Source organism: Mytilus californianus, unplaced genomic scaffold (assembly GCF_021869535.1).
Source record: "Mytilus californianus isolate M0D057914Y unplaced genomic scaffold, xbMytCali1.0.p SCAF_1, whole genome shotgun sequence".
Taxonomy (NCBI): domain Eukaryota; kingdom Metazoa; phylum Mollusca; class Bivalvia; order Mytilida; family Mytilidae; genus Mytilus; species Mytilus californianus.
The window spans coordinates 40,403,747-40,429,723 of record NW_026262581.1 but is presented as its reverse complement, the minus strand read 5'-3'; the positions used below and the strand labels follow the sequence as shown (position 1 = coordinate 40,429,723).

At 31.9% G+C, this 25,977-nt stretch overlaps 2 protein-coding genes across 5 annotated transcripts in view; one reads left to right on the top strand and one right to left on the bottom strand.

The window, feature by feature from the left end:
- The window catches only part of LOC127701625 (terminal uridylyltransferase 4-like), a 697,935-nt gene that overhangs the window by 195,585 nt on the left and 476,373 nt on the right, over positions 1 to 25,977 (bottom strand). The window lies entirely within an intron of this gene.
- The window catches only part of LOC127701662 (RNA exonuclease 1 homolog), a 67,532-nt gene that overhangs the window by 27,472 nt on the left and 14,083 nt on the right, over positions 1 to 25,977 (top strand). Inside the window, exons 8-11 of one of the 2 annotated variants that reach the window (XM_052205658.1) lie at positions 4,025 to 4,168; positions 15,789 to 15,902; positions 16,313 to 16,386; positions 24,591 to 24,704. In XM_052205658.1, the coding sequence (XP_052061618.1) occupies positions 4,025 to 4,168; positions 15,789 to 15,902; positions 16,313 to 16,386; positions 24,591 to 24,704 (446 nt within the window). The remainder of the gene's footprint in view (positions 1 to 4,024; positions 4,169 to 15,788; positions 15,903 to 16,312; positions 16,387 to 24,590; positions 24,705 to 25,977) is intronic. The other variant, XM_052205665.1, reaches the window with a different exon arrangement.

The following is a 25,977-nucleotide window of genomic DNA, read 5'->3' as shown; positions in this document are numbered from 1 at the left end:
CAATTGCACAGTATTGTGCAAAAGAAGATACTTCTTATAAATTGCTTATTTCTTGATCAATTTCAATGGGGTTTTATTCTTGAATTCTTGGGGTTCTTTAATATGCTGAATATAACCGTGTATTAAGTTTTTGGATTTTGGGCCCCGTTTTTAAATTGGTCCACATTGAGGTCCAAAGGGTCCAAAATTTAACCTTGTTTGATTTCATCAAAAATTGAATTATTGGGGTTCTTTGATATGCCGAATCTAACCGTGTATTTAGATTCTTAATTTTTGGTTCCGTTTTCAAATTGGAGTACATTAAGGTCCAAAGGGTCCAAAATTAAACTTAGTTTGATTTTAACAAAAATTGAATTTTTAGGGTTCTTTGATATGCTGAATCTAAACATGTATTTAGATTTTTGATTATGGGCCCAGTTTTCAAGTTGGTCCAAATCGGGGTCCAAAATTAAACTTTGTTTGATTTCAACAAAAATTGAATATATTGGGTTCTTTGATATGCTGAATCTAACCATGTATTTAGATTTTTGGGCCCCGTTATCAACTTTGTCCACATTGAGGTCAAAAGGGTCCAAAATTAAACTTTGTTTGATTTCATCAAAAATTGAATTCTTGGAGTTCTTTGATATGCTGAATCTAACCATGTATTTAGATTTTGGATATTGGACCATAATATGTGAATGTCCAATTTAAAATTTTTAAGTTCTTAGACCACATTCATTCTGTGTCAGAAACCTATGCTGTGTCAAATATTTAATCACAATCCAAATTCAGAGCTGTATCAAGCTTGAATGTTGTGTCCATACTTGCCCCAACTGTTCAGGGTTCGACCTCTGCGGTCGTATCAAGCTGCGCCCTGCGGAGCATTTTATTGATTATTATCTTGAATATTATTGAGGATAAAGATAAACTGTAAACGGCAAAAATGTTCAGCGAAGTAAGATCTACAAAAAAGTTATATGACAATAATTGTTAATTGACCTCTTAAGGAGTTATTGCCCTTTAAAGACAATTTTTCACAATTTGTTCATCTAGTTTGCTTGCCTTACTTTAAAAAATCTTCTCCTTTGAAACTGCTGAATCAATTTCAGCCAAACTTCAATGGGCTGAATGAGTTTCAGAGTATCTAGTATTAATTTTTTATTTTATTTCCTTGTAGAAACAAGCCACTATGGCTATAATGGAACATATGGGTAAAATGCATTTTTTTGCTTTTGAAGAAAATATGACAGATACAAAGAACATTTAAATGGCATTTTTAAGCCACTCATTAATATATATTGAAAAGCAAAAATAATCATTGATGAAAGATTTAAGCAAAAAATTACAGGTGAGCGATTCAAGCTCTTGAGAGCCTCTTGTTATTATTCTGAGAAGCGAAATAAAAAATTTTGTACTGCCTGATTAGCAGCTCTTCTGAAACTGACTTTTATATGGCAACTAAGGATGGACATATTAATAATGATGTACTGTTGTCCTCCTTCCTGACTGCGGATGACTTCAGTAATGCTTTTACAAATCCTTACTAAATAATTACAAAATGTTTGGTTACATAAATTATGGCAACTTTTTGATTTTTAAGATATTCATTTTAGCATTCCATAGATATTGGTCTTTAAATGTCAAAAACTAGATAATTTTCTGTAAATGTCTCATAAAATCTTGAGTATACTTTGACTAATTCTTATGAAATTTTTATACTATGTATGTTTATCAGAGATAAGCTATTTTTTTATTTTAATGATTTTCAAAATAATAAATTTAGAGTCTTGGGATTTTAGTTGTCATAAAATAGTTTTTCATATGTCTGGTAATATTACTTTAAATGTCAAAATTGATAGCTGCTCTTAGTTGAGTGTTTTATTGTGATACTGTGTCATCATTAACTGTATCACATGTATCCGGTGTAAGTACCTTTCTTTTTTTGATTACCGGTGGTTTGTTTTAAAAATAAATTCATGTAATACTTAGTCAATAATATAAATAAATTGAACAACTTTATTCATACAATACTATGAATTTAATGTATGTACAGTATCCACTCATTCAAAGGGCCAATGTGAGTAACTGCCATCTCTGTCATCCATCATCATTGTCCATCTGTAAACTCTTTTGAAAATCTTATCAGAAACCAACAGGCTGATTGAAATCAAACTTAGTCATAATCAACTTTAGAATCTCTGGTTGGTTTAAGATTTGTTCCTGGTGTTCCCGGCCAATATGACTGCCATTAATCAGTTTAGAACATAAAAGTAAATTGCATGTAAAAGAAAAAAGGTGGGGAGAAACCAAAGAGGCAATAAAAAATCTCAGGTTTCCCAGAATTGTGAGCAATTCCTGCTCTACTAGTGACATCATTGTATTGCTCATGGAAGGACAAAATGGGGTGATAAGATGAATTTGGTAAGTCACAAAACAAGAAAAAAAATGACAGAATTGTGGCTTAGACATGTGGAACATATCATTGGTCATCTGTGACACAGTTAATAAAAATCAACTTAATCATGATATCATCAATAAAACTATTGATATATTCTAGTACCAACTTTTAGATTAGAGGATAATGATAGCTTCTATTCTTTCTTCTCGGAAAGTTGTGTAGAAATTCTGCCTTATTTGAATAAACAAACAGGTTTAATATCTTGAAAATCAGAATATATAGAGAAAATTGATAAAGGTAAAAAAATGCTCTGAATGTCTTTGCTGGGTTGCACCAAGTGCAAAACAAATTGTTTTAAGATTTTGTGCCTGCCTTCGATAGTCAGTGCATTATGTTTTCCAGTCTGTAGATCTTTCTGTTAGTGGGTCAGTTGGTTCATCCTTTCCTTAATGTCGCATACTCCTCTGTGAATGACAATACATAATGACATAACCAGTTCTTAACTTCTTACCAGTATTTTAAATTGTTGTTCTTATTTTACTCATACAGACATTATCTGCCCAAAATTAGACTCAAAGGGAAGACATGTGTTTCAGTTGTCTCAAACAAGTCTAGTCAGTGTTTTTTGTCGAGCCTTCGACTTTAGTCGAAAAAGCGAGACATAGCGATCCTACATTCAGTCGGCGTCGTCGTCGGCGTCCACAAATATTCACTCTGTGGTTAAAGTTTTTGAAATTTTAATAACTTTTTTAAACTATCCTGGATTTCTACCAAACTTGGACAGAAGCTTGTTTATGATCATAAGATAGTATCCAGAAGTAAATTTTGTAAAAATAAAATTCCATTTTTTCCGTATTTTACTTATAAATGGACTTAGTTTTTCTGCCGGGAAATATAACATTCACTCTGTGGTTAAAGTTTTTAGAATTTTAATAACTTTCTTAAACTATCCTGGGTTTGTACCAAACTTGGACAGAAGCTTGTTTATGATCATAAGATAGTATCCAGAAGTAAATTTTGTAAAAAAATAAATCCATTTTTTCCTTATTTTACTTTTAAATGGACTTAGATTTTCTGCCAGGAAACAACACATTCACTCTGTGGTTAAAATTTTTAAAATTTTAATAATTTTCTTATACTATTTTGGATTTGTACCAAACTTGGACAGAAGCTTGTTTATGATCAAAAGCTAGTATCTAGAAGGAAATTTTGTAAAAAAATAAATCCATTTTTTCCGTATTTTACTTTTAAATGGACTTAGATTTTCTGCCAGGAAACAACACATTCACTCTGTGGTTAAAGTTTTTAAAATTTTAATAACTTTCTTATACTATTTTGGATTTGTACCAAACTTGGACAGAAGCTTGTTTATGATCAAATGCTAGTATCTAGAAGGAAATATTGTTTTCTTCCAGTTAACATTACATTCAGTCTGCAGTTAAAGTTTTTAAACATTTATTAGATTCATAAACTATCCTGGATTTTTACCAAACTTGGACAGAAGCTTCTTACAATCAAAAGATAGTATCAAGAGGAATATTTTTACTGATTTACTTCCTCATTTTTGTTGAGCCTGCGATTAACAGAAAAAGTAGGCGAGACACTGGGTTCCGCGGAACCCTTACGAATTTTTTATCTTTATAGGTGCTGAACTATATAAACGACTTTCTAAGTATATTCTATCAGAAGATGAATTGAAAGAGAATGGATTTCCAATGGTTAATCCAGATAAACCAACATCAGTTATAATTCATAATGAGAGAAGTTTATATAAGAAGAATGAAAGATGTAATTATATTTTTTTTTTATAAATGTACTCTTCCAGTAATTGTTCTATTATTTTACAGGCACATCATGAAAGGTGATTTTTCATCTTATTATAAGTAAAAGCTTACTACTAGAATTTGATATTTGAATAGCACAACCATTGTATGTTTTGTACATACAGGTAGTGATAGCAAATCATCCTACCTTAAAACGAGATTCAAAACTCAAAATCTAGAGGAGAATTCATTGAATAAGATAGTGAAAAATAATATACTATCTAAACCAAGACTAATTATTGCTTTGACAGGCTAAGCATATCCTGTTTATTAGTGACATCATATCATATTGCTCAAAGGTCAAAGTCAAAAGTTAGATGTGCAAAAATTGGTAAAATAAAATGAAATATTACTACAGTCATAGCAAAAAAAAAACTCAATTGATAATGATTGACCAATTTAGGACATAGTTATTGTCTTTGTACTCCTGTCTTAACCACCAACACTAAGAGACCATTTGGCAGAAAGAATTCATACTTGGTAGGAATATTGTTTATAAACCATATTGTACTGTCTTTGTTATTTAATAATTAAAAAGAGTTATTGACAATTATAGCACAATGACACCTATTAAACCCAACTTCTCTGTGGAAATTTGTCAGAAAGCCTTCATGCTTGTCATCATGTGTAGTTGACCATACTTTACTATCATTTTGAATTGTAAAATTTTGCTGAATTATGGGACTTTGACCATTTTTTAGAGTATTGTAACACCTTATGGATGCAACCATTTGTCAAAAAACTATATACTTGGTAGGATTGTTTTTAGGCTCCCAGATGAAAAACATTTTAAATTTTGCTTTGTCTGTCCATCAGTCATTATGTCCAAAACAAATTCATTTCTGGATGGTCACTTGTATTTCCCTTTCTTGATTGGGACAAAAAGGTATTACAGAGGGAAGATGCAGGGAAGGTGAAAAAGGCAATTGAATTTTTGAAATAGGATTTCTGGGATGTAACTTTAGTTTCCCCATCGCGATTTGAACAAAACTTGTACAGATGGAAATATAGGAAAGTGGGTAAAGCCTATTGATTTTTGAGTCAATAAGATATTGTTCAGTCACTGTTACTAAAAATGGAAATTTTAGGGAAAAATTGGATTCGCAATTTGATTTGTTGGTTTGAATGAAAGTAGTATAAGAACCATACCATATCTTCTTATGTTATATAGAATGAAGATATAGAGAAGGGAAAGAATCTTATCAAATTTCAGGTCAGAATTTCAAAGGTCAGGGTCACAGCTTTTAAAAATAAACAGAAAATATAGAAATATTAGACACCTTGCCTCATTATTTGGAGCCTGCCACACATAACGATTCTTCATTCTGCATCGGCAGACATTGATAACTTTGTCAAATCTTCATAGAACTCTAGGTTGCACTTTGTAAATACAGCTGTTTCTCAAACCACGCCTCTTTTGGGGAGATATATAATATTCATAGATATGTTAATTTGTTAATGTACTGGTTCCCATTTATGATCTCTGTGTTTCATCTCATAGAGACATCACTTGGGAATGTAACCAGTATAGAAAAACATGGTAGCGCCTAAATTTTAATTCTTAGGAGGTCCAACTATGAAGGTAAGGGTAGTATAGAATTTTAGTATAAGTTTAAACTCTTAGAAGTTCAGGGCATATAAATGTTGAAAATATGCTGCACAGCCCTATATTTTGACCTTTGAATAAAATAGTAGTGCATATAAACTTTCCGATCTGGGATATTATTTTTCACGAAACTTCATAGTAAAAGTGTCACAGTTTAAGCCGCAAAGGGAGTTCCTATGGGAAATTGCATTGTCTATATTTACAGAATTGCAACCTCTATGTAACTTTTGCAAAAAACAAGGAATTAATTGAATTGGGAATAATTTTGAAATTTTGAAAATTGATAAGAAATGTATGATGAAAACTAACCCAACTATATAGGGTTAGCCGTGCGCCATGGCTAAGGGGGTTAGTTAGTTCATACTGAAATATCAGTGAAGTAAAATTATATTTCTTCAAAATCAAGAAATAGCATCTGAAGAAGAAAAAAACACATTTTATACTGTAAACTTTTCTTCTCTGTAATTAATTAATAGATGGGCTAATTGTTTGGTAGTCAACATTACACATTTACACTGAAATCAGCAATCCCAGGCAAGACACAGTACTTAACCTTTTCAGGGGATGTGATCTCTTGAAATGTAACTTTTAAAAGAAAATGTGCCCCAAGTTGTGGCGGGAATCCCTACCAACTTTGTATTATGTGGATGCCCCAAAAGAGTTTGTCTATATTTTGAGGCTCTTGAGAAAGTATTGGCAACAACTTTAGTTTCTAGATACATGACTTTTTATACTCCCAGGAGCTTATCCATGCTTAGTCATGTTGTTTTTGGATTTTTACCCATTATGGATTGTAATACATTTATACGAATGAAAGCTATCAATAACAGAAAATGTTTACTTTTTTCCCTCAAATATAAAAATAAGGAGATGTGGTATGATTGCCAATGAGACAACTATCCACCAAAATTTGAATGATGTGGATGTAAGCAATTATTTGCAACCGTACAGCCTTTAACAATAAGAAAAACTCATACCGTATAGTCGGCTATAAAAGGCTCCGACATGAAGAATATGAAACAATTCAATTGAGAAAACTAACAGCCTAATTCATAACAAAACAATTTACGAAAAACAAACATGACAGAGATGCTAATAATGCGACTCCTTGAGTATCACAATGATAAGAACTGGCATTCTGATATTTGGTACATAAATATGTATGAAGCTTTTCCTAAAATCGCATTTTTGTTAATTCTTCAAAAAAATAATAAATGCAGGCAATAATTTCTGAATTTACAGTATTTTATTTTTACTATTATAACAATGATGCATGGTGAGCACAACTCTAAGACTGTTTGACAGTAATCTTTCGTACTTGGTGGGACTGTTTGTCATCATTTGTAGTTGACCAATAACACATTGTGAATACAACTCCTCCTTAGACCATTTGACAGAAAGTTTCATAATCGGTAGGATTTAATATCAGTGCAGTTTACCATACTTTACTGTTCGTGTGATTTGACAGTTCTTGTTAGAGTTATAGGACTTTGACCATTTTTATACACCCACAAAATTTTTGCAGTCGTATAATGGTACGACGTCCTCTGAAGACATATGGTTTCCAGACAATTACTTGAGTATTAGTGTATGGATATCCATGAAATTGTAGCACAAGGTTCCATACCACAAAAGGAAGGTTGGGATTGATTTTGGGGTTTGTTGTCCTAACTGTTCAGGAAAAAGGGGCCAAAAACAAGGATTTTTCTTGTTTCATGACAATAACTTGTGTATAAGTGTAAAGATCTCGATGAATTGTATGACAAGGTTCTTTACCTCAAAAGTAAGGTTGGGATTGATTTTGGTGGTTATAATCCAATTCGTTTTAGGAATTAGGGGCCAAAAAACAAGGATTTTCTGGTTTCCGGACAATAACTTGAGTGTAAGTCTATGGTCCACTATGAAATAGTAGCATTAAAAGGGGAGTTTGGGATTTATTTTGGGGGGTTATGGCCCAAACTGTTTAGGAGAATGGGGCCAAAAACAATACTTTTGTAATACTTTGTATAAATTGCTTATTTATTGATTAATTTCAATGGAGTTTTATTCAAAAGTCTTAAATTCTTGGGATTCTTTAATATGCTGAATCTAACCGTGTATTTAAATTTTTGATTTTGGGCCCCATTTTTGAATTGGTCCACATTGAGGTCCAAAGGGTCCAAAATCAACTTCGTTTAATTTTATCAAAAATTTAATTATTTGGGTTCTTTGATATGCCAAAGGACAAGGTACGATAAGCATCAGAGAACGGCCCCCAATTTTCGTTCAAATTAAAAGTGACATGCCATGGATTATAATAGTATATTTTTAAAGTTTATAACCTGTATTTTTGTTAACATCAATAGATTTGTCAACTTCCGTTGATATTATTCATGCTTTGTTGCTGTAAACACCTCAAGATTCGAGAAAAGGGCATAAAAATGGCAGTTTCCAAACCTTTTTCTGTATTTTAAACTATGAGCGTACCTACGGCCCACGATCATATTTATACCAGATTTTCCTTGAATATAAATGTTGATGCAGTTGAAATATCTAAGTGGGCCGTAGTTAAGCTCATAGTTAAAAATTAAAAAAAGTGAGAAAAAAAACGTCGTAGTTTTCATTGAATCATCGAAATATTTGAACGAACTACGGACTGGAGATGATTTCCGGTATTCACTGGATCCGACGACAAATTTTTGTTCGTGCTATAATGATCTATACTGGTTAGTTTCTTTATGACAAAAATTTAACATCTATGAGAAAGGATCACAGGATATTCCTGTATTTATTATTGTATGAATTTAAAGATACATATTAGCAGACACGGTCGAGTTTTGACACAAAATCAGAAGGATCTGTGACAAACCTCAGAGAAATTTTGTGAATGTAAATGAAACGAAAGTTATTTGATAACAGTTCCTTTTTTACAAAATTTCAATATTTAGAACACTGTGACACAGAAGTTAATCATGTTGAAGCATAAACATGTTTTTGTAGCGTAACTGCAAAGATTTGTAAAGCATGTATTTTCCGTAGAACTGTAAGCAAACCCACATTTTAAATCAAAATTCTTTACTCACCAGATCGATATTGATGTCAACATTATATTTAAGTACAAATTACCCATTCAGAAACACGTATTTTGTTCTATAAATGACGAAATAGTCGCCCTGGAATGTTATATCTCCATTGACGCTTTTATCAAAGTGCTTTCTTTCACGTCCGCATTTTTATCAAGTATGGCATGCCAAGTTAACATTTTGGCAATCATTATGGATGGCGAAAATGAATTACAAAATTGTGAATAATTACATATGTTGTAGTTCATACGACATAAGAAGAAACCATGTGGCAAATTTAATTATTCAATTTTGTAAGTGTAACAGTAATTAAGATCAAACAAAACTATCCGACACTAGTATGTATATTGAGTATAATTTGTGTCTTTGTGGAGTTTGTATTATTTGCAATTGTCCTCCGCCTTGCATCCGATCTTTTTCAACGAAAACGCATACTACTTCGTATGTCTTGTCTGAAAATTATTCTCTATATTACTTTCCGTCATAAGTATGCAAGAGGTGTTTGCCACTGGGCGGTCAAAAAACAACATTCAAGCAATCATATCTCCTCTAAAATTGCAGTACAATTATGACTTTAAACATATTTCAAAGAACAGAAGACTCATCAGTGACGGTCGAATAAAACAAGTCAAAAGCCACTAAAGGCTAAAAATTCCGAAACTTTTGCAAAATACAGCCAAAGTTATCTTTTCCTGAACAGATAAGCTGTAGTTTTTCAAACAATTCAATTTTTTAAATCAGTTAGTTTATTAATTTGACCATATCAATTATAATTCATGATATAAACACTATCTATACTGGACATTGTGTTACTGCATGGGATGTTTGTGTAACTATTTTTAATGTGCTCATAAAGTTACAGTCCGCAGGAAAACATATCACCCTAACTGGACACTATATATTCTGACTCCGAACCAACTAGTCTTTGCTCTGACCCCTGAAAGCCACGTGATACGGAAAATCAGCAAAGTCTTTGGTTAGACCCAACACATGGTATCCGGTACTCGAGGTGAAGACGCTTCAACGAGACAACTGAGGCGGTGTTTGTCTCGTGAGTTTAATGCTGGGTGGGATAAATACTAACAAAGCGAAACTGTGCACCAAAATGTACATGGTGTTTTAAAAGATGAACATGGAACATTCGAAAATAACTACAATAGATAAATGTAACTATAAATGATTTATATTTTTAACTTGAAAAAAAAAATACTAAACATATCATCACTTTTATTCTTAGCTGTATGTTTATGCGCATTTAGTTAGTGGACCAATTAAGAATCAAATACTCAATTAAGAATCAGATACTTCTTTTTGTAATTGGGGTGTAAAGCGATGACCGAAGCACATTTTGGATGAAGCATGGAAGTTTCTAAAGAGGCATTCAAAGCGTAATTACATTTCAATGATTTAACTATGAAATTTTGAGTTTTGTCAAATTCTTCGTTGTTTTTTCTATGCATTGTTGTGACGTTGTTAAGAAAAGTTATGTGCTGTCATAAATGTTTCATTTTTTTGGGAAATAACATCTGATTTTGAAATGCCTCTCAAGTGTTGTCATGCAATTCAAAATATGGCTTCTTATGAGACATACATGTAATGTGATTATTTATCATAAAAAGTTGAGATCACCAAATGTCATTCTATTACAACTTTTTAAATTGCACAATTTGATAAAACATTAAATGTGCAGTTAGTTTTAAGAAGACTTTGTATAGTTTCAATTCATTTCTTCAATTTATTAGTCCCCTACCGACGAAGTCGAAGGGGACTTTAGGTTTGCACTCCGTCCGTCTGTCTGTCTGTCCATCTGTCAGTCCAGCAAATCAGTTTTCCACACTTTTTTTTCTTCGTGCTTGAAGATATTGATTTGATATTTGGTGTATTGTTTTATCATGACAATTCACAGATGAAATTTGAATCTTGTTTCTGTCTGATAATTTCTCGGGAGGTCCACTTCCTATACATAAGGTGATAGGACATGCCGCTGGAATAGGTCACCTTTTTTATCTTGAAAATATGTGAATAGGTCGGAAAAACTATCAGAAATATATGATAAGGTCAATAAACTTCATCTGTCATCTTTTTAGTGTTCCTGGCTTTGTTTTATCAACCAATTTTCTCCCTTTTGCACTTTGGTATTCCATGGCCACTGTTACATTACACACCAAACGAAACCAAAACAATATGGGAAAAGGTAACAATTTAACCTACGCAATATATGAAAAGGTATACATTTTTTTAAATTCAAATGAAAAGGGGGGTAACAGAAACCCAGCCTATCAACTAAGTATTGAAGTGCCCCCCCCCCCCCCCCCCCCCCCCCCCCCCCCCCCCCCCCCCCCCACCCCCGGACAATTTAGTGCAGAGTTATGGTTCTTGGACTAAGAAATTCACTCAAATAACCATTTTTTTTCGTCATGCTTGAAGACATTGATTTGATAATTGGTATATAGTTTTGTCATGACAAGTTACAGATCAAGTTCGAATTTTGTTCCGGTCTGATGATTTTTGTGAAGAGCTATGGTCCTTGGAATTAAACAAATCGCTCAAATAATCAGTATCCGCACTTTATTTTCGTCATGCTTGAAGAAATTGACTCAATACTTGTTAGATAGTTTACACCATGGCAAGTTATATATCAAGTTAGCATTTTTTTTCCAGTACAATGAATTTTTAACCGGTAGTGGACTATGTATTGCTATGCAATACTCTCAGAATGCTTGTTTAATTGTACAATGACTTAAATGAATTCTTCTTATTGATACAAATCCTTTCTTAAACATAAGCTTCAACCCAAAAAATTGACTTCTGTGATCATAATTATACTCTTATTAGTATCTTACATGTCCAAGTACAGTTGTTCATTTTGATAAAAACATTATAAAAACATAAAAACAAAACAAAGGGACAAGTTCGCTCAGATGACAAATTAATGACAGCGAATGCATCCTCACCGTAATGACTATTATATTGTAGTGATACAAATCAGTATACTCTGGTTTATTGTTATATATTATATTAATACTTGTATATTACAGTTACATGTATATATAATTTTCATGCATTTGTATATCATTCTATTCTGCTATATTAATAAAAGTGCAGTGCAAGTGCATGGTGGACACGTCACTCTTCTGTAATAATTCGATTTTTCTAATAGAATGGATTTGAGTAGGCATTCGTATTTTCCCGCAAAAAATGTTTAATCATCCATGCAGAGTTATCATTCCTTGAGATTGCAAACATTCTTGAGATATTCTTCCGCATATGTGTGCATAGATATTAATGATTTTTTACTTATGTGTATATACATATAACAAAACATTTCAATATTATTAATTAATCTTCTTTAAACAGTATTTGATGAGTATTCATTGAAGAAATGAATTTATAACAAGCGATAAGGAATGTTAGTTTGCACTTGATGATGTCTACGTATTCATCATGTTTATAGATCGGTTAAAAACCAAAAACGAATATTACATATACGTAATGGAAATCTAGGCGATAGCAAATACACCGGAATACCCTCACGGTCATCCGCTGTAAAAACACCATAATGCACAATAAACATATATTATTGATTTTACCCAATAGGAAAGAGGTATCATTGTTTGTCATCACAAGTATCCACATCATAATTACAGATAAAAAAATCGTTCCATATTTCATTTCATCGAAAGAAACAGCAGTTTATACAGTACTCAGTTCTCACTATTTTTTATCATTTTCCCCTTTCTTCCAAGATGAACTGAATGGATACATTATGTTTAACTTAAGTATTCTTCTTCTTTTTCTGGATTTTATTCTCATACACACTTGTCCGAGCCCACACTTATTTAATTTTGTGACATTGACTTATAATATTTGGCATAAAGTGTATAGCAATGAGATATCAGTTCAATATCATTATGACCTTTGCCGTTAATCTCAAGGTCAAATAAATGATGTTTTGTTCTTGGTAAAATGATTGAGCTTCATATGTTCAACCCTTAAACCATATATATTCTTAGACATTTTATTTCCCTACGAGAACTATGTGTGGTACAAGCCAAGTCTCTTTCATTTCATTAACTGTTGACTATCTTTAAAATCTATTCAGACCCACCCATGATTAGTAAATCCTTTAAATTCGTGTTTTTATGAAAAGACTTTCACATTAAAACATAGGTTGTGAAGTTGTCTTTAATTTAAGAAAGTGTTTGCTGTTGCTTAGCAACATGTGGGTTTCTATGCTCGATATGGAATTCTTAAAAAAAGGATTAATGATACTCTTAATGATGTTTGTATTATAGTGTTACACCATATGGGAAAGTACATTCTTTTAAAATGACTAAATTCATACTTCAGATAACATTAAGAACTATTATTGAACGGTTGCTAAGCACTTGTTATGTTGCTTCGTTGTTGATAAGCAGTAAGTGAACTACAATTGAACTTACTTTTCATTTCTAATTAAAAGTTGTTCATCAACAGACAGTCTGCATTACATTTCATTTAGTTTGTTCAATAAAATGACTAATTGATTTGTATTTGTCTTCAATTCAAACATATTTTCCCGTTGCTATGCTCAATACGGAATTTGTTAAGAATAAAGATGTATATGATAGTATATGGGATTGAAACACCATATGGAAATGTAAAGTCTTCAAATAACTGCTATTTGCATGCTTCAGAGGGAAAAAACACACATTTTTTAACCGTTGCTAGGCAAAATTTCTGTTGCTAGGTTGTTTCTAAGCACATATTAAACGAAATCAAAATGGAATTTTATTTGTGACCTCAAGTTCTTCTTGGACAAACAATATTATTTTTGAAATATTTGAATTTGTACAGATAAAGCAATTCCTATGTGATAATTTAGATACTTAACTAAAACCGTTGCTAGGCAACCATCCTTTCACCAGAACAATATAAAATCATTGTTTTTTCAAGTTTCTTACTAAGACCATCAATGATATTAATATAAACTTATTTGGAGAGGGGGCCAAAAACAACCCTTATCATTGTCCTTTAACCCTGTGATTATGGGCCCTGTTTTCAAATTGGTCCATATTAAGGTTCAAAGGGTCCAAAATAAAACTTTGTTTGATTTCATCAATAATTGTATTTTTGAGGTTCTTTGATATTTTGAATCAAAGATTTGATTTTGGGCCCAGTTTTCAGGTTGGTCCAAATTGGGGTCCAAAATAAAACTTTGTTTGATTTAAAAAAAAATTTAATATATAGGGTTCTTTGATACGCTGAATCTAACCATGTATTTAGATTTTGGATTTCGACCCCCATTATTACATTGGTCCACATTGAGGTTCAAAGGGTCCAAAATTAAACTTTGTTTGATTTAATCAAAAATTGAATTCTTGGGGTTCTTTGATATGCTGAATCTAACCATAGATTTAGATTTTGGATTTTGGACCATGAAAGGTAAAAGTTCAATTCCAAATTGTTAAGTTCTTAAACAACATTCATTCTGAGCCAGAAACCTATGTTATGCCAAATATTTAATCACAATCCAAATTCAGAGCTGTTTAAAGCTTGAATGTAGTGTCCATACTAGGTTTCGACCTCTGCAGTCATATCAAGCTGTACCCGGTAGAGCATTTTATTCCGTAAGCTGTACCCGGTAGAGCATTTTATTCCGTATGTATTTGTATTGGCAAAAAAAATTGTCTACAGCTATTTATTACCAATTTTGTTTGATTTCACAAAATGTTTGTTATCACATTCAGCCTTCCTTGTAGGGACTTCCTTAAAGGCCTATGAATTAAGGAACACTTTACAAAAAAAAACAGTTGAAAATCTCTTTCCATTTGAAAGTTAAAGTAACAAAACAAGTCCTAAAGGTATATATTATTTTTGCATATCAAAATTGACTTGTGTCAAAATATTAAGGAATCATCAACAAGAGATCTTTTCTGTATTGTATGCCCTTAAATGTACATCATATGAAATGGAACTAAAATTTCTGTTAACATCTGTAGCAGTTAGGCACAGTATATTTCTTCTTTTTTTTTGAGGGGGGAGGGGGGGGGGGTAGTGGGATTTTATGGTTAGAGACTGGGACCTTCTGTTTTCAGCTACATCAACAGCGGTGGCGTCAACAATTTGTTAAAGTTTGTGATCAGGTCAGTTTGAGGAAAACCACTTATGCTAAGTCAATTATATTTGGTATGCAGTTGTTTTAGTATTAGCAAATCTCATTTCCATGGAAATTATATAGCCCAGCCCCCTTTAATCATGGTTCATTGACTGAATTTTTTGCATAGTTTCCATGTTCAAGTTTGTGATTAGGGCAGTTTAAGGAGGACCACTTATGATAATTCAATAATATTTGATACACAGTTGTATTAGCATTGGCACATCTCATTTCTACGTAGATTGGTTGGCCCTGAACCTCTAGTCATATTTTTTGACATTGGTTGTTTTGCATAGTTTACATGTTAAAAATGGTTGTTTTGATATCAACATTTGCATATTATTATAAAAATTACACACAGACGAGACATATCTCTGTGATAACAGGTTATTTCTTAAAGTAATCTTTTGATTCAAAATTTCTTGTGAAAAAAATATTTGTTTCAGAAAAATGAAGAAAGGGAAGTGAACAAATAGTCTGTTTCCATTGACCATGTTGACTATAAGAGGAATGCCATGAGCAGGGTTCAAACTCACAAGCCCTTCCCCCAGGGACATTGAAATGGATAGAATAATTTAGTTGTAGAATATAAACATGATGTGAATTTCAGATTACATGACATGTCTCTTAAATCATTTCTATCAGGTAAACTCAAGACCAAAAGTTGTTTGATTTATTGTATTCATCAGAGATTAAATCCATCTTAATATTTATAGTCTTAAGTTATGAAATATGTATATTTAATTAAATAGAAAGATTTATATTTATACTATATTTACAGTACATGAGAAGATATGTGTGAGATGTGGAAAAAAGTTTATTGTTTACCCAACTGGAAAATATGCCAAACAAGAAGAATGTATTTATCATTGGGCTAAAGCTTGGAAACGAAAAGGTAAGTCCCTTTTTTGACCGAATTTGGTACTGATTGAGAGTTATGTGAATAATGTAAGCATGCTTGGTTGAATCAAATATGATCATTATGCAGCCAAATAATTTAAATTTGGAAGGATAATAGTATTGTGTTGAAATTGATATCACTGTCGCTAGACAATAAATTTCATATCCTGTTAAAGTTACTACCGGTACACATTAAGATACTGAAGGGGATTTATTTTACTGTTCTTGATATTGAGATAGACACTAGGTTATCAAAACAGTCGCTTTAAATCTTGGAGTCACATATGCTTACAAAAAATAGCATTTAAGTCAATTCTGTTTTTATACCATTACTCACTGGAGTTGTTTTATGAACATGAACATTGATTGTTTTTAAAAGTTATTCAATAATCTATTATTTTACAGTTAATGGTATATTTGACAGTAGATATAATTGTTGCCAAGGAGATTTCAATTCTGATGGCTGTCAAGTGGCTAAGGTATGTTTGTATACTATTATTTTGATCTTTTATGGTGTGAGTTCTTTCCCTTACGATTAAGGACTTTCCAGTGAATGTCAAGGTAAACCATGGCTATTAAAATGCTTTTCCTTTGATACATTGTATTAAAGATATACATCATTTAGAGTTATATTCCATTTAGATAAAAAAAAAACATGGCTTCTTAAGTAAATTTTTCATTTTGTTTTGACAAATTTCAAGATTATTTTCCTATGAAACTTTTATAACTTTACAGGAATTATTAAAATTTGATAGGTATCAGTGATCAGTTTCACAAAAATCTTACAACTAAAGTTGATGGTAAGTCATGAACAATTCAGTATACTCCGATTAACTTTAGTAGTAAGATTTTTAGTGAAACTGATCACAGATCATCTAGAAATGAGGATGCAACTATACATATAAAATATATATACAAATATACAGATGAAATAATATCAAATTAAAGTTTTTACTTTGTTTTACAATATTATTTCATCTTATTCGTATATATTTTTTAGAAATATTATTGCACAAATCTTTAAACTTATATATATATCCCACAGTGCTATTTATTTTGAATGCATATCTACGCAGTCTCTGTTGTAAAGACTTAATCTGTGTAAAGTTAAACTTTGAAATTTTGCAAGCATGTTTCATATTTTAATTTGTATTATGTTCAAGATTGTTTTTAGTAAAATCAGAATAGATTGATAAGATTAATTTAACATCATACTGATGACGGATATCTGCTATCGGAAATATTTGTAGATACTTGTATTTTCTGTTTCCTTTTTATACGACCACAAAATTTTAGTGGCCATAAATTGTATGGCGATTTCTTCATCGACATCATAGTCGTCATTGATGTAGTAGTCGTCATTGTCATTTTTATACGCCCGTTTACAGGACGTATTATGGTATACCGTTGACCGTCTGTCCGTCCGTCTGTCAATCTTTCTGTCCGTCCGTCCATCGTCAACATGTCGGACATTAATTCAAAAACACTTTAACCAATATGCATGAAACTTTAGTGAATTGTTAATATCTATTGACCTGAGCTCCCTTTCGTTTTTTATGAATTTCAGATTTATCGTTTCCGAGTTTTGGGGTTTTATTCATTAAAAAAGGGGGGATTTTCCAGTTTTCGGACAATTACACAAAAACAGTTTCACCAATTTGCATGAAACTTTTGTGAATTGTTTATATCTATTGACCTGAGCTCCCTTTCTTTTTTTATAAATTTCGGATATACCATTTCCGAGTTTTTGGGTTTTATTCATTAAAAAAGGGGAGATTTTCCAGTTTTCAGACTAGTACTCAAAAACAATTTCACCAATTTGCAAGAAACTTTGGTGAATTGTTTATTTCTATCGACATGAGCTCCCTTTTGATTTTTATAAATTTTAGACTATACGTTTCCGATTTATGGGGTTTTATTCATTACAAAATGGGGGATTTTCCAGTTTTTCGGACAATAACTCAAAAATGCTTTCAGCATTTTTTATGAAACTTTGGTAAATTGTTTATGTCTATCTTTGTAAGCTCTCTTTTGATTTTTATAAATTTTCGATTTTAAGTTTCCGAGTTATAAGATTTTATTTGTTTATAGCTATAGTCTGTTAACAGATTTACTAAGTATTGCGCAACAGCACAGTGTATTGCACAACAGCAAGAAATCTTTAATTGAATATAAATTCAATTCATATAACCAATTCAAGTTCTTTGACTTCATTTATTCAGAAACCTATAATATGTCAAATATCTAATTACAATCCAAATTCAGACCTCTATCAAGCTTGAATATTGTGTCCATTTTTGCCCCAACTGTTCAGAGTTGGACCTCTGCAGGCGTATCCAGCTGAGCTTAGCGAAGCAGTTTATTCTTGTTGTCGTCATCTTCTGAAGACATTTGGTTTCCAGACAATAACTTACAATGTAAGTATAAGTGTATAGATCTCTATGAAATTGTGCCACAAGGTTCCATTCTACAAAAGGAAGGTTGGGATTGATTTTGGGGGTTATTGTCCTAACTGTATAGGAATTAGGGGCCAAAAAAATTAATTTTTCTTGTTTCAGGACAATAACTTGTGTATAAGTGTATGGATCTCTATGAAATTATACCACAAGGGTATATACCTCAAAAAGAAAGTTGGGACTGATTTTGGGGGTTATGGTCTAAACCATTTAGAAATTAGGTGCAAAAAAAAACAAGGATTTTCTGGTTTCTAGACAATAACTTGAGTATAAGACTATGGATCTGTATAAGATTGAAACACAACATTCCATACCAAAAAAAGGAAGGTTGGGATTGATTTTGGAGGTTATGGCCCTAACTGTTTAGGAAAAAGGGGCCAAAAACAATACTTTTCTTATACTTTGTATAAATTGCTTATTTCTTGACAAATTTCAATGGGGTTTTGGGGTTCTTCAATATGCTTAATCTTACTGTGTATTTAGATTTTGGATTTTGGGCCCTGTTTATAAATTGGTCCACATTGGAAGTCCAAATGGTTCAAAATTAAACTTTGTTTAATTTCAACAAAAATTGAATTCTTGGGGTTCCTTGATATGCTGAATCTAACTGTATTGAGATTTTTGATTTTGGGCCTGGTTTATTAATGTGTCTACATTAAGGCCCAAAGGGTCCAAAATTAAACTAAGTTTGATTTTAACAAAAATTGAATTCTTGGTGGTTCTTTGATATGCTGAATCTAATCATGTATTTAGATTTTTGATTTTGGGCCCAGTTTTCAAGTTGGTCTAAATCGGAGTCCAAAGGGTCTCAAATTAAATTTTTGTTTGATTTCATGAAAAATTGAATTCTTAGGGTTCTTTGATATGCTGAATCTAATCATGTATTTAGATTTTTAACCGGATTTTCGAAGGAAAAATCGATTATTGATTTGGGGATGTACGACGGGCGGGTGGGCGGCTGGCAAACAGTGTCCGTTCATTTACATGAAAACGCTTTGATGAAATTTTTTCAATTTTGAAATGTTGTTTCCTGTGACTAAAAGAAGGTCGAGTTCAATTTTCACGACTTTAGCTTTTCTCATTCTTGAATTTTGGACCCTTTTAGAAACCAGAAATTTACTTATTATGTGATTGAGTTATTTCCCTTTTGAACAGAAATTAATAAGTTTATGTATAGCTGAGATGTATAGATAGTCTATCAATGATAGTATCTGTTCAATTGATTAGTCAGGAGTTGTCAAAAATTTATAACTATTTTTTTTTTAAGTCGTGTGTGTTTTGAAGGTAGACGTCACAGTTGTTTGTGGTATTTTATTTTTGTTGTGTGTGTTAATGTTAAATTTTTACTTGATCCTGTTTGGGTGTCCAGATTTGCAAATATCATTTTCATTAGATAATAATCTATTTTTATTAAAGGATATATTTCATTACATTACATTGTGTAGATAAAGTTGTTGACATTGATAGATAAGTTGCGGATAAGATATTAGTTTGTAACAAATGAAAGAAAAAATATTTGGAACTATTAATTATATTTGATTATAACTTGAAAACATCATATCTCATTTTAGAGAACAATTTTTATACGACCATAAAAAATTTTGCGGTCGTATAGGTGTAATACCACCATTGATTTTCCCCTATTAGTCTTTGTTAAATTTGCACTTTTCAAAAAATTGTGCAGAATTTATCTTTGTTTCAAATAAAGAAATACTTGGCATGAGTAAAGTTTTATCCTGTCCAGTACTATAGAAAAAATTTCACATAACATTTCATTGCATATAAGAAAATAACCATCACTGGAAGTTAACCAATCAAATTTTCCCCCTTTTTTAACCTGTGTACAAGCTTTAGTAACCATGTAACCTCAAGTTTCCAAAATATTCTATAGAAACCCCAAATAAAAAAATAATGGTGCTTTGAAATACCCAAGATATATGTTTATGACCCAGAAATGTTTTACTGCAATGAAATGTAGGATCAATTACCTACAACTGTCAAATTCAAGGGAATATTTTTTTCGACCTATTTTCGTATGCAACCGGATGTGACGTACTATGATTTGGTGGTATTACACCTATATTGGTATCACGTCGTCGTCGTCCGAAGACAGTTGATTTCCGGACAATAACTTTAGTATATGTAAATGGAAATCTATGAAATTTAAACACAAGGTTTATAACCACAAAAGGAAGGTTGGGATTGATTTTGGGGGTTATGGTCCTAAAAGTTTAGGAATGAGGGGCCAAAAAGGGCCCAAATAAGCATTTTTCTAGTTTCCAGACAATAACTTGTGGAAAGGTGTATGGATCTCTCTGAAATTATACCACAAGTTTCCATACCACAAAGGGATGGTTAGAATTGGCTTTGGGGGGTTATGGCTCAAGCCGTTTAGGAATAAGGGGCAAAAAAGGGGAAAAAACAAGGGTTTCCTGGTTAATGGACAAAAGTACAATGTTATGTTTTGATTACCTCCCTTACACTGCTTTTGAATTATGTATAAAGAAATGTTGTACTGTCTTGAGGTGATTAGCTGTCAATTTATTTTTATACGACCGCAAAAAAACTTTTTGTGGTCGTATATTGGTATGACGTTGGCGTCGTCGTCGTCGTCGTACGAAGACACATTAGTTTTCGCACTCTAACTTTAGTTTAAGTGAATGGATCTCTATTAAATTTTACCATAAGGTTCAATACCACAAAAGGAAGGTGGGGATTGATTTTGGGGGTTATGGTACCAACGGTTAAGGAATTAGGGGCCAAAAATAAGCATTTTTGTAACTTCAAGACATAACTTGTGTGTAAGTGTATGGATCTCTCTGACATTGTACCACAAGGTTCCATATCACAAAGGGAATGCTGGGATTGATTTTGGGGGTAATTGCCTCCAAATTTTAGGAATTGGGGGCCAAAAAGGGGCAAAAAACAAGCATTTTTCTAGTTTCATGACAATAACTTGTGTGTAAGTGTAAAGATCTCTCTGACATTGTATCACAAGGTTCCATAGCACAAAGGGAATGCTGGGATTGATTTTGGGGGTAATTGCCTCCAAATTTTAGGAATTAGGGGCCAAAAAGGGGCAAAAAACAAGCATTTTTCTAGTTTCATGACAATAACTTGTGTTCAAGTGTATGGATCTTTATGAAATTGTACTACAAGGTTCCATATCACAAAGGGAAAGCTGGAATTGAGTTTGGGGTTAATTGCCCAAAAAGTTTAGGAATAAGGGGCCAAAAAGGGGCCAAAAATAAGCATTTTTCTAGTTTCCAGACAATAACTTGTGTTCAAGTGTATGGATCTCTCTGAAATTGTACTGAAAGGTACCATACCACAAAGGGAAGACTGGGATTGATTTTGGGGGTAATTGCCTCAAAATTTTAGGAATTAGGGGCCATAAAAGGGCAAAAAAACAAGCATTTTTCTAGTTTCAGGACAATAACTTGTGTGTAAGTGTATGGATCTTTATGAAATTGTACTGCAAGGTTCCATATCACAAAGGGAAGGCTGGGATTGAGTTTGGGGGTGATGAATCATAAGGGGGTTCAAAATATTTGGAGGGGATTTTTTTTTCCTTTTTTTTCTTTAAAATTTTCCATTTTAAATTGGTTATTTCTGATTTATATATAAAAGCAAATAATAATGATATGGTTTGAATAGGTAAATTAAAAAATTTTAAGTTCTTAGACCAATTTCATTCTGTGTCAGAAACCTATGCTGTGTCAAATATTTAATTACAATCCAATTTCAGTGCTGTATCAAGCTTGAATGTTGTGTCCATACTTGCCCCAACTATTCAGGGTTCGACCTCTGCGGTCGTATCAAGCTGCGCCCCAGCGGAGCATTTTATTAGAAGTTAATATTAAAAATGCTGATTAAGGAATATTAATTTTAGCCATGATTATTTTGTCATTTTCTATTTTAAGACTTTTATGATGTATTTAAATGGGTAATTATGGTTGCAAACTCCATTTTTGTCGAGCCTTCGACTTTTGTCGAAAAAACGAGACATAGCGATCCTACATTCCTTCGTTGTTGGTGTCGTCTGCGGCGTCCACAAATATTCAATCTGTGGTTAAAGTTTTTGAAATTTTAATAACTTTCTTAAACTATCCTGGATTTCTACCAAACTTGGACAGAATCTTGTTTATGATCATAAGATAATATTCAAAAAAAAAAAAAATTCCATTTTTTCCATATTTTACTTATAAATGGACTTAGTTTTTCTCCCAGGAAACATTACATTCACTCTGTGGTTAAAGTTTTTGAAATTTTAATAACTTTCTTAAACTATCCTGGATTTCTACCAAACTTGGAAAGAAGCTTGTTTATGATCATAAGATAGTATCCAGAAGTAAATTTTGTAAAAAAAAAATTCCATTTTTTCCGTATTTTACCTATAAATGGACTTAGTTTTTCTGCCAGTTAACATTACATTCACTCTGTGGTTAAAGTTTTTCCAATTTTAATAAATTTCTTAAACTATCCTGGATTTCTACCAAACTTGGACAGAAGCTTGTTTATGATTAAAAGCTAGTATCTAGAAGGAAATTTTGTTAAAATTTTGTTCCATTTTTTCCATATTTTACTTATAAATGGACTTAGTTTTTCTTCCAGTTTACATTACATACAGTCTGCAGTTTAAGATTTTAAAACATTTATTAGATTCATAAACTATCCTGGATTTTTACCAAACTTGGACAGAAGCTACTTACAATCAAAAGATAGTATAGAGAGGAATATTTTTATTAATTTTTTTCCTCATTTTTGTTGAGCCTGCGATTAACAGCAAAAGTAGACGAGACACTGGGTTCAGCGGAACCCTTACAAATTTTTTTTATGAAAAAAGGGGGTGGGGGGACAATTTTTTCTCATTTCAGATTTCAGCGACTCTTTTCACAAAAAATCTTACGATTAAAATTTATTTAAAATATGGGTAAAAAAAAAAATAACCAATTCTAAGTTCTTTGACTACAGTTATTCTGTGTCAGAAACCTATTACATGTATGTGTCAAATATTTAATTGCAATCCAATTCAGACCTGTATCAAGCGCGAATATTGTGTCCATTTTTGCCCCAACTGTTCAGGGTTGGACCTCTGCGGTCGTATCCAGCTGCACTCAGCGAAGAAATTATTTAGTGGTGAAATCATATCTAATTTTAGATTAGCATTACTGGTTCATGGAAACAAGTTTGAGTTATTTCCCTTTGAACAAAAATTGTTTTAATTAATAAGTATTTCATCAAAAATTGAATTTTTGGGGTTCTTTGATATGCTGAATCTAACCATGTATTTAGATTTTGGGTATTGGACCATAATAAATAAATGTTCAATTTCAAATTTTTAAGTTCTTAGACAACATTCATTCTGTGTCAGAAACCTATGCTGTGTCAAATATTTAATCACAATCCAGATTCAGAAACTGTGAATTTGGGATGAAGAACAGCAATAAAAGCATTTTTTCCTTTGCTTTTTGTATGTTTTTTCATGTGCATTTACTGATTTTGTGTCATGGATGTATACCCCATATCCTTTGTTTTTCTATTGAATGTTGTGTCCTTACTTGCCCCAACTGTTCAGGGTTCCACTTCTGTGGTTGTATCAAGCTGTGCCTAGCAGAGCATTTTCTTTATGATTAAAGCAAAGTTTTGATGATATTTGTTTTCAATTTTCCATAATTTTAATAACCGGATTTTCGAAGGAAATATCCGTTATTGATTTGGGGATGTACGGCGGGCGGCCGGACACGCAGCTGCCAAACAGTGTCTCTTCAATAACATGAAAATGCTGTGATTTTTTTTTTTCAAATTTAGATATGTTGTTTCTTGTGACTAAATGAAGGTCAAGTTCAATTTTCAGGATTTTAGTATTTCTCCTTTTTGAGTTATCGCTATTTTTAATATCCAAAAGTGGTATTTTTAAATATTTTTCTCTTGTTATCACATTATGACTTAGCATATGGTAAATGTCTTATCTCACAATTATAATTGGAGTGACAGATTTATTTGAAAACTTTCTTTTACCTAAGTGGTGATGATTATAAGATTTTAAGAAAAAACAAAAATGCGAGTTTAATTATTGTGATTTTAGGAAAAGCTACATACATATATATGTATTTGATATCAGAATGTGAGTTCTTATTATTACAATACTCAAGTAGTCTTATTATTTGCATTAATAAAAACTTCGCAATAATTTCAGAATTTACAGTACCTCTTTTTTATTTCAGAGTCATGTCCATGATACAAATAAATGGGAGAATTTATCTGGTTATATGAAAACTCAACCATGTTCTCCACCAGTCGATGGGGATTATGGAGTGTTTGCATTAGATTGTGAAATGGTATGTAGAATAAGTATTTTAGACTTATAAAATTATTTTTGAAGTACAGTAACCTTGAAAAGTAAGAAATGTGTGTTTCCAATTTGACCTTATTTTGAAAGATTGATTGATTAGTGTTTAAAGCCACTTCATTACTATTGGGTATTTTGTGGTGGTCAGTTTTTATTGGTGGAGGAAGCTGGAGTGCACTGACAATCCTAGGCAATTAAGATTGGAGTCTTGCACAACTACTGTATGCAGTGTTCGAACTCACAACCTCAGTGTTGACAGGCTAGTGATACAGTAGTTGCACTACTTAGACAACTCATCAATTAAGACCTTTGAAAGATTAACGAACTTTGAATATTGCTGCTATAAAATAAACCAGTTTTTGTCTTCAGCACAGATGCAAAAAAGTCCCTTTTTTTGGCCTAATTTAAAAAAAATGGGAAGTAGTTCCTCTGTTCCAGCCAAACCTTCTGAAAAGTAAATATTTTACCACAAATTACTGGAGAATTTTATCTAAACCTCAATGAGAATGCCACCAAACAATACAAGTTTACCAAAAATATACATAGATGTTACCATATGGCCTTCTTTAGAACCATTTGGCAAGCTATATATCAATCCAAGTTTAAATAAATGGGGAATAAATTTTAAATACCGGTAGAATCTGACATATATACAAAATACCTGATTAGAAAAAAACCTGAATCAGTGTCCACCACTGTCACACACATAAACATGCAATTGATTGAACCAGTTTTATGCTCAGCCATATTATCTCTTGACATTCAATAACAGAACAGATGCTGTGTAAAGAATTGTACAATAGACATTATTTTTAATACAGTTAACACATTTAAAAAATTTGAAATTTATATATATATATATATTCTAAAAAAGTAATATTACACACATGCTATCAAAAAATGCTTTGAAAGATAATAACGCTTACATTGTCTGATGTTAGTGTTGAAGAAAAACTTTGCCTGCTAATTACCTATCGGATTTTGGTGTCCAAGTTTACTGATTGTTAAATAATGATAAACAATTAACACAGAATCATGGAGCACATGAAAAATAAGTGTAATGATAGATTGTATATATTTGGGTTTTGTTATTTTATCTATGAGGTCCTATTTGTTAATTAAATTTTGTCATAATAGTTGTTAAATGATTTAGTGTATTAAAAGTTTTCTTTCACAATTGGTTTATACTATCTTCATTCCATGTTTGCTTACCTTTCATTCATCACAGTTTTTCCCTGGCTTTTGCGCTGTGGGATTGTCAA